Source organism: Notothenia coriiceps, unplaced genomic scaffold (assembly GCF_000735185.1).
Source record: "Notothenia coriiceps isolate Sejong01 unplaced genomic scaffold, NC01 NC01_scaffold00037246, whole genome shotgun sequence".
Taxonomy (NCBI): Eukaryota; Metazoa; Chordata; class Actinopteri; order Perciformes; family Nototheniidae; genus Notothenia; species Notothenia coriiceps.
In genome coordinates, this window is record NW_011369947.1 from 13,410,934 (window position 1) to 13,422,398 (window position 11,465).

At 41.2% G+C, this 11,465-nt stretch overlaps 1 protein-coding gene across 1 annotated transcript; it reads left to right on the forward strand.

Annotated features, from left to right (window-relative positions):
- The first annotated feature begins 4,729 nt into the window (after positions 1-4,729).
- LOC104965848 (HAUS augmin-like complex subunit 6) lies at positions 4,730-10,893 on the forward strand. The gene is made up of 12 exons (XM_010794876.1): positions 4,730-4,754; positions 6,771-6,833; positions 6,914-6,971; positions 7,055-7,228; positions 7,423-7,619; positions 7,884-8,013; positions 8,189-8,291; positions 8,372-8,432; positions 8,869-9,019; positions 9,125-9,223; positions 9,352-9,487; positions 10,034-10,893. The coding sequence occupies exons 2-12, from the start codon at positions 6,787-6,789 to the stop codon at positions 10,681-10,683; spliced, it is 1,806 nt and encodes a 601-aa protein (XP_010793178.1). The 5' UTR covers positions 4,730-4,754; positions 6,771-6,786; the 3' UTR covers positions 10,684-10,893.
- The last annotated feature ends 572 nt before the right edge of the window (positions 10,894-11,465 follow it).

Genomic DNA, 11,465 nt, shown 5'->3' on the forward strand with positions numbered 1-11,465 from the left:
TGAGAAGATGGAGCGGATAACAGAGTTTAACGACAGCATTAAATGTTGCTCAACCCCTCAACCGAGTAACATTGAAAGTGACAGAGCCAGGAAGGGAGTCTGCTCAATCCTTCCCTGCTTTGGGACACCGGGCCCTGGGACAGCCCTGAGCGGACGGGCAAGCAAGCGCAGTCCATTTCAGCCCTCGATCAGGCAAACCGCTCCCAGAAATGGCCGAGCTACGAGTAGCCCTGCTTGAGCCCTTCGACGATGAAGCGTGGGATATGAACCGAGTGACAGGAGGGATGATGATGATGATGATGAGGAAGCTGCTGCATTCCCCTTTCCTGAAGACCGGAGGAGAAGCAAACTCCCTCAACCACACCTCCTCTGGCCGGAATCCAGCCAGGCGTGCAAGCCGGATGGCTCCTATATACAGCCAGTCAGAGGACCAAGCAGAGTGTTTCCTGACGGATCAACCAGCTTCCGGTTGGACCAGGACTGGCGATGGAACACGTGAGTTCAGTGGGAGGCCACCAGCAACAGGGGTCTTTCTCTACCTGAATTTTAGACATTCTGAAGACTCCTTCCCCATTAAAGATTCAGGCGCAATAGCCCCTCCCAAAACTGATCACTTTCTCCCCGATGGATGACAATGAAGTGATTTTAAATAGCTGTAAGTAACCCTACTTAGTTGCCATGAAATTACTTTCTGTTGTTTAAGGGCTAGAAATGAACTAAAAATGGTAAAAAGTATGGGCTCTCTTGTGTGGTAAATATCCCATGGTTATTTTTAGTATTGGTTGTCTCCAGAGAAACCATTAAAAACAACTTTGTAATTTCCAAGAAATATGGTTTGTCCATTCAAACTATTGGGATAAAGATATTGTTTGTGTTTCCAATGGAAAGTTAGTGGTGTCCTCACCTTTTAAACATTTGGCGTTGCACTTTAACATGGTTTCTATGTGCACAAATATTGGAAGGGAAATCAGTAAGTCAGAGGTTTGAATCAAAGGTGTAGAAATTTGTATGTTGGTTTAAAGCAGTTGGAAATAAATCTAAAACTAAAATATTGCTTTTTTGTGGCTGACTGTTTGAACATTATCTGAATTGTGATAAAGGTTTTACATTTGGTCTTGGCAATGAATATAAGCGCCAGCCCCTTATTTTCATCAGAACGTCCATTGCATTGTAACGTATTGGATAATTAGTTATGTTAACTCTTCATCAAACCTAAAATAACAGTCCAGACTGGGGCAACACAAATATGAAATCTTTTATTGACGCACCTGTTGGCTTTTTAAAAAAATCTTGGTGTATACTTTCCCCCTTAGTTAAGTAGGGGGGCGTCAACAAGCCGAGAACCAGAGCAAAAAAGCAATAATGATCAAGGCCAAACCAATATAAGAACCGGATGGTAAAACCATTTTCACATTCACAAATAAACTTACCACTGTAAAATATTTTGTGTCTAATTTTACATATGATGTAACCATTAAAAGACATTCATATTAATGGATATCTTTTAAAAAATTAAATAAATATTTAATAAAATAATTTGGATAACGGACAATCCTTCCAAGGAATAACGTGGAGTAAATTGAGGCGACTGACAGTGGCGGTTCTATAGACTCCATTTGACTGAGGGGGCCAGGCCTGAGTCCCAGTTATTTTTCTGAGGGGGGGCAACAAAGCCAGTGACGAAAAAGCAAAGCCAGTATTGAAGGTATTGCCGCATAAGAAGCAATGGCAATACAGTTATTGGTATTTGTTTAATTGTACATATGGTTTTCGATACTTATAGTTACCAGTTGTTTACGCTCTAATGCCAGGGGCTCCAACCCTTTTTTTAGGAATGAGAGGCTCTTTCAAAAATAAAAATGTGTGAGCACATTTTACTCTTTTTGTTTTTTGTTTTTTGCAGTGTAATATTAGCAACATTTTGACATTATATGCTTACCTTTAACCTTGGTGTTCCTGTTGGGTCTATAGGACTGTCGTTTCAGGTTTACTTAAAACACCATTCCCAACCTTCCCCATAGCTTGGCATGGAAATCAATTTTTCACTTTGGTGAGGATTTCCCACCATTACCAGCTATTAAAATGGTTTTAATTGCCTTTTTTCCTTTCTATTTAATTAGCCAGAAAAACAACATTATTTTATACACCACAGACTACTATTTACAGCCTTCTTTAGGCTTGCTGGAATTACCTGAAAACACTTGAGTGCATTTGTTTTAACGCCTGCCTGTTTCATTTCTTAATACATATAACACACACAGTGGGTTTCAATCCAAAGATGCAGGCAAAGATCTTTGTCCGGTCAGCCAGAATCAGTAACTACATCCTCTATCCGACCCTCTTTGCACTCTGGTGATGTGCCAGTTTAGTCGTCCTTCTTTCAACAGGCCCCGATCGTCTTCTTTCAACAGGCCCCGATCTGAGCTGTGGTCATATTTTCATTTAGGCTTTGTTTAACAGGCTCATTGAGCTATTTCTGGGGGCATGCTCCCCCGGGAAGATTTATTTTTAAATGTTGAAGTGAAATGCATCAATCTGGTGCACTTTGAGCACAACATGAATTTATGGATACAGCTCTCAACACTCAATATGAAAGGGAGCTGTATACTTTTCAATGATCCAAACATCTTTAGAATATGATCACAACCAATAACAAATCATTTAAACTTGTTTAATGTTATCTTATGTTAAATATAGTTAGCATTATTTCTTTTTATTTATGCATATTTTAATAATCACTCCCCTTTTAAACTGTTTTTTTTTTTAGTGTCCTATAGTACACATTGGAATGATTTCTTACTTTATTTCTAAGAACATGAAATAGATAAAAGTGTGCTCTTTGGGTCCGACTAGAATTACAAATATCGTTAGTTCCGCCTATTCCGTCAGCCTTTGTCAGTTTATTACAAATATAATACTCTATCGCACTTCAATAAAAAACACTTAAGTGTTTGAATTTATGAATGATATAAACCACTTTTGGTTGAGTTTTGCAGCAAGCACATTTACTTTATCTGAATACATTTACGTGAAATATTTTGCATTGCAGTAGGTGACGTTAAGGAGTTTTACTTTGAAAGGCACACCGGAAAATGCGTGTTCAATACGTGTAGCTTGCAGCCCCTCTCCTCTGCTCGGGGCGGGTCCTGGTGAAAGAGACGTTTAGGAAGAAAGCTCCCACCAACAACAGTCAGACACACAAACATGGCGCCTGCCTCCGCCGACAACTTCAGATGAAAGTGTGGCGACCAAGTGCTCAGCAAAGTTTTTAAGGAGTATTAGGAAGTACCCTTTTTCCGGCAATTTTTAACCTCTTTCGGTTTGCACAAATAGGAAATACGGAATATATCGAGCGGTTAAAAACAGCAAGTTGCCTACATGTCAATGTTGACATGTAGGCAACTTGCTGTTTTTAACCGCTCGATATATTCCGTATTTCCTATTTGTGCAAACCGAAAGAGGTTAAAAATTGCCGGAAAAAGGGTACTNGGGAGGCCCTCAAGAGGGTGGGCGTTATTATCTTCGCGACAACCTTCTCTACCTGGCTCACCGTAAATATCAACCGGGTTAGTCTCCCCAGAGTTGGCCTTATAGTAGTGTTGGCCCCTACTCCCCAGTGGTTGGTCTTCCAAATTTCACCTTTGTTTCTTCATCTTGCATTGTGTATATGGCTATCGTCGTGGGCAAACAGGTCGCCGAATTGCCATACGGCTATGGGCAGGTTAGGTCCATGGCCATAACTGAATTCGATGTGCCAAGAGCCAATGGGTAGGGATCGTGTGGTGTTATTTAAATTTGTGTTCTATGTTTTCACATGCGTTGTCGGGTTTTTCTACTATGTAAATAAATTTATTTCAAGTTTTGTACCAGTCAATTAATAGTTTACTAAAAAAAAAACCCTTTTTCCTTTTGTCGAGGGGAGCAACATAGTTAACTGGACAGTAGAATTAACTGAATGATATATGAAAAACCACTAAGGGGCTGACCTAAAGGTAAACTGTCGTTGGACGCGGTTTTTTCAACTTACAGTTAATCCGAAAAATGTCCCTCATCACCTTCATCTTCCGACGACCCACATTTCATACTCTGTACCAGTTTACAACAACATGAAGTCGACGGTACCCTGAATGACCAAAACGAGCCGAGACCAATGGGCACTTCCTTTGCTAGGGCTTAGATGACGTCGAAAAGTCTTTGGACCGGTACTTAGTCCAGGTAGGAGAAGCCGGTACAGCGTCCCTCCTCGGCCGTCGCCGACGTCGGAAGTCCTTGGGTCGACAGTAGATTGTTAGTGTTCTAGTTCCAATATACTATCAGGGAAATGCACGGTTGACGTGCCGTTGATGTTTTACTTTGTCGGCCCACCATAACTTTCTTTATTTATACTAAAAAAAAAATTGAACTGAATGGACGACATTACAGAAGTAAAAGACGTCGTACTGCACTAACCGGTTTTACTTTCGTAGTTCGCCGTGTTTGAACCCCGGAGGCCCACTCTCCTTTTCCTACGGTGGTGGAAACCTAGGCGTAAAGCGTTCAAAGGAGGATGTGTGTCACTTTTTCTTGTAAACTAACAAAAATGTAAATATTATTTTTCTGTCATCTTGTTGAACACCGTATATATATATATATATATTATATATATATAATTCACGACACTTTTAATAGAGCGCAATTGCCCGCCCATTAATTAAAAACACCCTTAATTAACTCAATTTCTTATAGGCATCGCGGACAGAGCGAAGCGATCGAAGGTCTGGGTGCACTTTTGAAAAATGTAGTGGCGATAGTGCAAGGTGCAATCTATGTACTCAATTAGTTGCTTGTAAAGGGGGTAACACAATGTTTTCCTTTTTCCCAAAAAAAAAATCATTTGATAATTAACTGACCATGTTTTGAACTTTATTTAAATAAATGTATCATCTTTTTGGGCTGTTGCGTACACTTTTGTATCTTGTGTTTAAATTTATTGTGGTGTGCTAGGGATGGGTAACCGAGAACCGTGTAGCTTAAGTCAATACCGGTACCTGGATTGGACGGGTATCGGCATACCGTTAAGCCGCTGGACAAACGGGTGCTGCTATCGGTATATGTGTTACGTTCTACTTCTTTGTTTCCACTTTAAACCTTCTGGTTGGTGACCCCTCATCCCCGGTTGTGATGATATTCCGGTTGAGACCCCTCTGATTGGGCCAACTATAAATGCCACTCGGTCCATCTCTTCCAACAGCGCTTCTATTATTGCGGGTGGGAGAACTCCCGGAGGGGCACGGGACAGAGCGAGAGCGATCGAAGGTCTGGGATGCACTTGAAAAAATGTAGTGGGCGATAGTTGCAAGGTGCAAATCTATTTACTCCAATTAGTGCTGTAAAGGGGTAAACCACAAGAAACTTAATGAAGCACTTAATGAAGCATTTGCAAACGAGACACTCATTGAATCTAAAACGGTGCTAGCGATACTGCTAGTGCTAATAGTGCTAGCGGCCTTCAGCCGCGCCGTGTGTAAATGAGCGAAGGCTCGCAGGCAGGTTAGCTGCTGCGCACGGTTAATATGTTTTGATTACCTGAGTGCAGTCTTGCAGGCACATCGCCTTGTCTTTTTTTAGTTTATTAACACTGACAGTGTATTAATGTGAGCTCCTACACCTATAATAGTTTGGCCTTTCAGTGAATGCTTTATAAACCAGTTAAACTTACGGATGTCATTGTGAATTGGAAAACTTCATTTAAATGTTGTTAAAGGTCAACCTTTCAATGTATGGTTCAGCAATTGTTGTGTTTCAGTTCAGCACATCATTTATTTTGTGATGATTTAAAAGTACAATCCAGAATAATATACGTACTCGCCTTTATCTTTTTGCCATCTTAGCCTTTTGACCAATTTCTTCACAGTTTTGCATGATGTAACTGTAGGACAATGTTTTAAGGATCTCTTGTCGGGCTAGGTTGTCAGTTTGAAATGTCAGGATGAAGATGTAAATTATTTACAAATGTTAAAAAATGTTTTAAAAAATGCCTCTTTTCATCCTCTGTCTGAGGGAAAACCCCAAAAAGCATGATAGGGCGAGCCAGGCCCCTTTAAGCTATTTTATTTATTTGTGTCTGCTTCTGAGAAGCTAATGTATAAGTTACAGTTATTTCTGCAAGAAAATTACAATACAATTACTGTTTAATTTTCACATCTTGTATTCATGTCTATAATTTTGAGCACCAAATTATTGAAAAGTATCGATAAGAGTATCGAAAAATACCGATACCGATAAGCAGTACCGGTACCGGTAAAATCCTAACGATACCCATCCCTAGGTGTGAGTCTTATCTGTTACTATCGTTGCAATGAGATATTACTTTTTGAATCTTTTGTCACTGCTGTCGTTTCATTGGCTATTTTTTTTAAGCCCCGTCTGTAAATTGTGACCTCATTTGTAAGCCAAGTTTTAACGAGACCAGTTGGCAGAAGCTGGAGGTGTCCGTAGTCAGACGTTTTAATTGGTCAAAGCAGTAAAACACAGGTGGAACAAATGTTGTTAACGACTGCTGTTTCCCTAAATGCCCCAGTGAGCCAACTATAGACACTCCTGCGTGTTTCATGGACAGCAAATGTCTATGTGCACATGTTGAAGTTTTCAGAGGTTTGTGTTTTTAAGCTTGCACTTTCTGTAGAGTAATTTATTTTATAGCAAGTTCTGTTGCGAGATGATCTACTATACTATTGGTATTTATGTCTTGTTTTCAAAGTTTTTTTTGTGTGTTTTCCCTTCTTTTAAAGGCTCCTGGTGAGGTCTATGAGGGACATCAGAGCAGAGGGTGCCAAGTATGATGAGCTACTCAAGTGTGTTTGACTTTTTCCATCAGTACTTCCAAATTCATTGTTTTTATTTCACTTTGTTTAATCTGTCTTTCTTCTTTCAGGCGCCACAGCGGTGATTGTGCACAAGAGGGAGCCTCTCTTGCTGAGAAGTCGAGAAAAGTATGTAAAGTTATGTTTGTAGAACTTCCTACAAAACAAGGCTATAAAAAGCTCACACGAGCACTTCATTTTCTTTTCTAAAGGTACGCTCCTTGTGGTCGGACATTGATGGAATGCTGTCGACCACCAAAGAGGAGCAGAACGTGGTGGAAAGTGTTTTAAAGGGAGATGTAGATCAATACATCCTGGACGGGACGGATCAGGTCCTCCAGATTCCTCGCAGTCTGCTGGAGAGAATTGAACAGCTCCCTCATCAGGTGAGTGAAGATCAGTCTGTTAACTGTGTTACTGAATGAAGGCCTGTTCATTACTATACACAGGCTTTGAGTCACTAGTGATTGGTTTGAATGCACTCTATATTCCCACACCTTGAAATTCACATCACATTTAGCTTACATTTTAAGATGAAAATGCTTCCAGATGAGTCTCATACTCGCTGTGTGTTTTACAGTTGAGTTCAGGGAATGTGTACGAGGCGGGTCAGCTGAACCTCCTGAGTGTGTTTGAGCTGACGAACCACGCGCTGCAGCTCCTGAGAGAAGAGCGCTGCCGGGTCTCTGAGGCCCCCAAACCTCAGCTCAGTCCTCAGCAGCTGCAGGTGAAATGTCAGCAGATGGCCCGTGCACTGCAGAACCTCCACCTCATCAGGTACACTTTAACTCACACTGAAACACAACTTCTGAGGAGCCAAAATATCAGCCATTTTATAGTTGGATTTTTCTTGCTCAAATATATATATATATATATATATATATATATGCATCTTTAAGCCCTGTGCTACTGGTGGTTTGGAAACTGAAATAGTTATTTGAACATTTGTTAGCATGGGGGGGAAACATTCTGTAAAGTTTTTGTTGGCTTACTGAAAGTTGAGTATCATTCGTTTAACCTTATATTCTTTTTTTCCCCCAGACAGAGGATTTCCAAGGAAGAAATTCCTGAGGTCAGGAGCGCCATCGGCGAGTTGGAGGCTGCATGGGACAGGAAATGGATGGCTACGCTCAAAGACACGCCGCTTGTCTCTTTTCTGAATGAAGATCCTGTAAGTGGTCCTATGGCATTTTGAGCTTTATTGCTAGTCAGTGTTATTTATTTAGAAGAAACATAAATAATAGGCTTGTCAGTATAAGATAACCTGTTGCAGTACTAACATGTTTTGTTACTTCAAAATGGGGTCCACCCTGGTTGCCTATTGTAATTTAATATTTGTCCCTTAGGCCCTTGGCTTCCTCTCACCAATGGCTCCACTGTCTTTTGAACCGGCCGCTGGCGCTAGCTACAGAAGTAGCGTCTTCTCACAGTACCCTGCATCGCTTCTTGGTGAGAACAATCAAATTATTGTAAGCCATGTTTTAATTTGAGGTCTGTCATGTTTCTAATCAAACTTCTTAAAATTCCAGAGAAACCTGCAGAGAGAAAACCACAGGAAGTCCTCCTCCCTAGTTATTCTAACCCGATGAGGTAATGTGGCCTTTTTTTATTAGAATAATGAAGCATGAGTGTGAAGGGAGGCAGATACCTGGGCAGTGCTGAGCAGTGCTCTGTCCGACACTAGTCCTCCCAACAGCATCCATGCTCTCTGATGACCGAGGCGAACTGAGAGAAATCGCCACGGACAGATACGGAGCAGACACTCTTTATGTCTATGATTATATATAAATGTTGATCATATTACAAATGATGCTTCAAAACTATTTGACACAGCCCTAATATGCTACTAATATAAATAAGAACCTAACCTCCGGACCGGCACTTATCCATTCAGACACACTTAATAAGATGGTTGCTTTTGGATTAGAACAGGGAACACATACACTGTTTTCTAACGGCTTTAAAGCATTGTGGAGAAAATGTGCATTTATCTCTGTTCAACTTCAGCTTTTGGTCTTTAAAACAGCCCTCAACCGTTACCAGCTGAGAGGTTTGACAGTCCTGTCGTCACCGCTGCAGCACCGTCACAAGCAAACACTTCTCTGGACTGGCTCTTTGACACCCCCCCGTCCCCCCTCCGGAAAGCTCCAGCAGTACCACCCCCTCAGGCTATTATTGTATGTCATCCTGTTTATTGTCGCTCCACATTTTTTTTTGAACGGTGTTTTATACCTACTTCTGTAACACTATATTTAACAAAGCTGTGCTCTGTTTTTTTTTAGGCCAGTGTGAGGAAGGTTGCTCATGTTCCTCAGAATGCAGCACCCATCAGGACCAAGACTCAGATTTTAGACATGGAGTGTGATAACCTCGCTGACCAGGTATATTTATGGATTTAAAAAAAAGCTACGTTGGTAAGTCTGCCATGTGGAGGGATGGCGATAACCAGATAAGAAACACACAAGGGTGGGATTTTTAAATCAACAGTTCTGACGTGTCAGTGTTTTAGTTTGCAGATGCTGTTGCTACAACCAGTCCCACAGCAGGCAGGGTCCAAGGTCTGGATTTGGACGGCCTTGTTGGCACTCTTCATGGAGATCCCTTCTCCACCAGAAAGCAGCTGCCACGCACACCTGAGAGCCTGAGTAAGCCAAGACCTGTTGCATTTCACCTCAGCCTTAAAGTGGGAATTCTGTGCCAAACAGAAGCTGCTTTTAAAGACAATACGAGCTTTATCTGGACAGTTCTAATTTGAATAATGAAGCATGAGCATGAAGGGAGGCAGATACCTGGGCAGTGCTGAACCGTGCTCTGCCCGACACTAGTCCTCCCGACAGCATCCATGCTCTCTGATGACCGAGGCGAACTGAGAGAAATCGCCACGGACAGATACGGAGCAGACACTCTTAATCTCTGTACAACTTTTAGTATGGAAATATTGATTTAACATCCTTAAACGACAAAGGCTCTATGTAAGCTTTAGTTATCAAGTTTCCTGTTATTTTTGAGATGCAAAGTCATTTTTATTACAATGACTTGCAATATCTTTTCATTATTGTCTACGTTTTTGTTTACTGGTGTAACTCCATATAAAGGTAATTGGTTTATTTAGAATGGCATGAGGTTTATGGTTTTGTGAATCTTTCCTTTCCCTTGATAAATCTTTCTAATTGTATTCTTTTGTTTTAAAGTTCTGGACGTGAAGAACTCCTGGCGTAAGGCAGTTGAGGAGGACAAAGCTGAGAAGATGGAGCGGATAACAGAGTTTAACGACAGCATTAAATGTTTGCTCACACCCCTCAACGAGAACATTGAAGTGCAGAGCCAGAAGGGAGTCTCGCTCAAATCTTCCCTGCTGTGGGACACCGAGGCCCTGGACAGCCTGAGCGGCACGGGCAGCAGCGCAGTCCAGTTCAGCCTCGATCAGGAAACGCTCCCAGAAATGCCGAGCTACGATAGCCTGCTGAGCCTCGACGATGAAGCGGTGGATATGACGAGTGAGGAGGATGATGATGATGATGATGAGGAGCTGCTGATTCCCTTCCTGAAGACGGAGGAGAAGCAAACTCCCCTCACCACACATCCTCTGGGCCGGATCCAGCAGGCGTGCAGCGATGGCTCCTATATAAGCAGTCAGAGGACAGCAGAGTGTCTTCTGACGGATCACACAGCTTCCGGTTTGGACAGAGACTGGCTGATGGAACCTGTGAGTTCAGTGGAGGCCACAGCACAGGTCTTCTCACTGGATTTAGACATTCTGAAGACTCCTTCCCCATTAAAGATTCAGGCGCATAGCCTCCCAAAACTGATCACTTTCTCCCCGATGGATGACATGAAGTGAATTTTAAATAGCTGTAAAGTAACCTACTTAGTTGCCATGAAATTACTTTTCTGTGTTTTAAGGTAAGACATGAACTAAAATTGTAAAATATGGCTCTCTTGTGTGTAAATATCCATGGTTATTTTTAGTATTGTTTGTCTCCAGAGAAACATTAACAACTTGTAATTTCCAAGATATGTTTGTTTGTCCATTAAACTATTGATAAAGATATTGTTTGTGTTCATGAAAAGTTAGTGTGTCCCTCACCTTTAACATTTGCGTTGCACTTTTAACATGGTTTCTATGTGCACAAATATTGAAGGGAATCAGTAAGTCAGGTTGATCAAAGGTGTAGAATTTGTAATGTTGGTTTAAGCAGTTGGAAATAAATCTAAAACTAAATATTGCTTTTTGTGGCTGACTGTTTGAACATATCTGAATTGGATAAGGTTTTTACATTTGTCTTGCATTGAATATAAGACGCCAGCTATTTTCATCAGAACGTCCATTTGCATTGTATTTATTGATAATTAGTTATGTATAACTCTCATCAAACCTAAAATAACAGTCAGACTGGGGCAACACAAATATGAATCTTTTCTTGACGCACCTGTTGCTTTTAAAAAAATCTTGGTGTAACTTCCCTTAGTTTAAGATAGGGGGCGTCAAAAGCCGAGAAACCAGAGCAAAAGCAATAACTGATCAAGGCAACAATATAAGACCGGATGTAAAACCATTTCACATTCACAATAAAACTTACCACTTGTCAAAATGATTTGTGTCTATTTTAGATATGATGTACC

Excerpts from the sequence above, each read along its gene's own strand:
- LOC104965848 (XM_010794876.1), top strand. The coding sequence starts at position 6,787 with ATGAGGGACATCAGAGCAGAGGGTGCCAAGTATGATGAGCTACTCAA. Across the intron at positions 6,972-7,054 it reads TTGCTGAGAAGTCGAGAAAA|GTACGCTCCTTGTGGTCGGA; the intron begins GTATGTAAAGTT and ends TCTTTTCTAAAG. Across the intron at positions 7,620-7,883 it reads CAGAACCTCCACCTCATCAG|ACAGAGGATTTCCAAGGAAG; the intron begins GTACACTTTAAC and ends TTTTTCCCCCAG.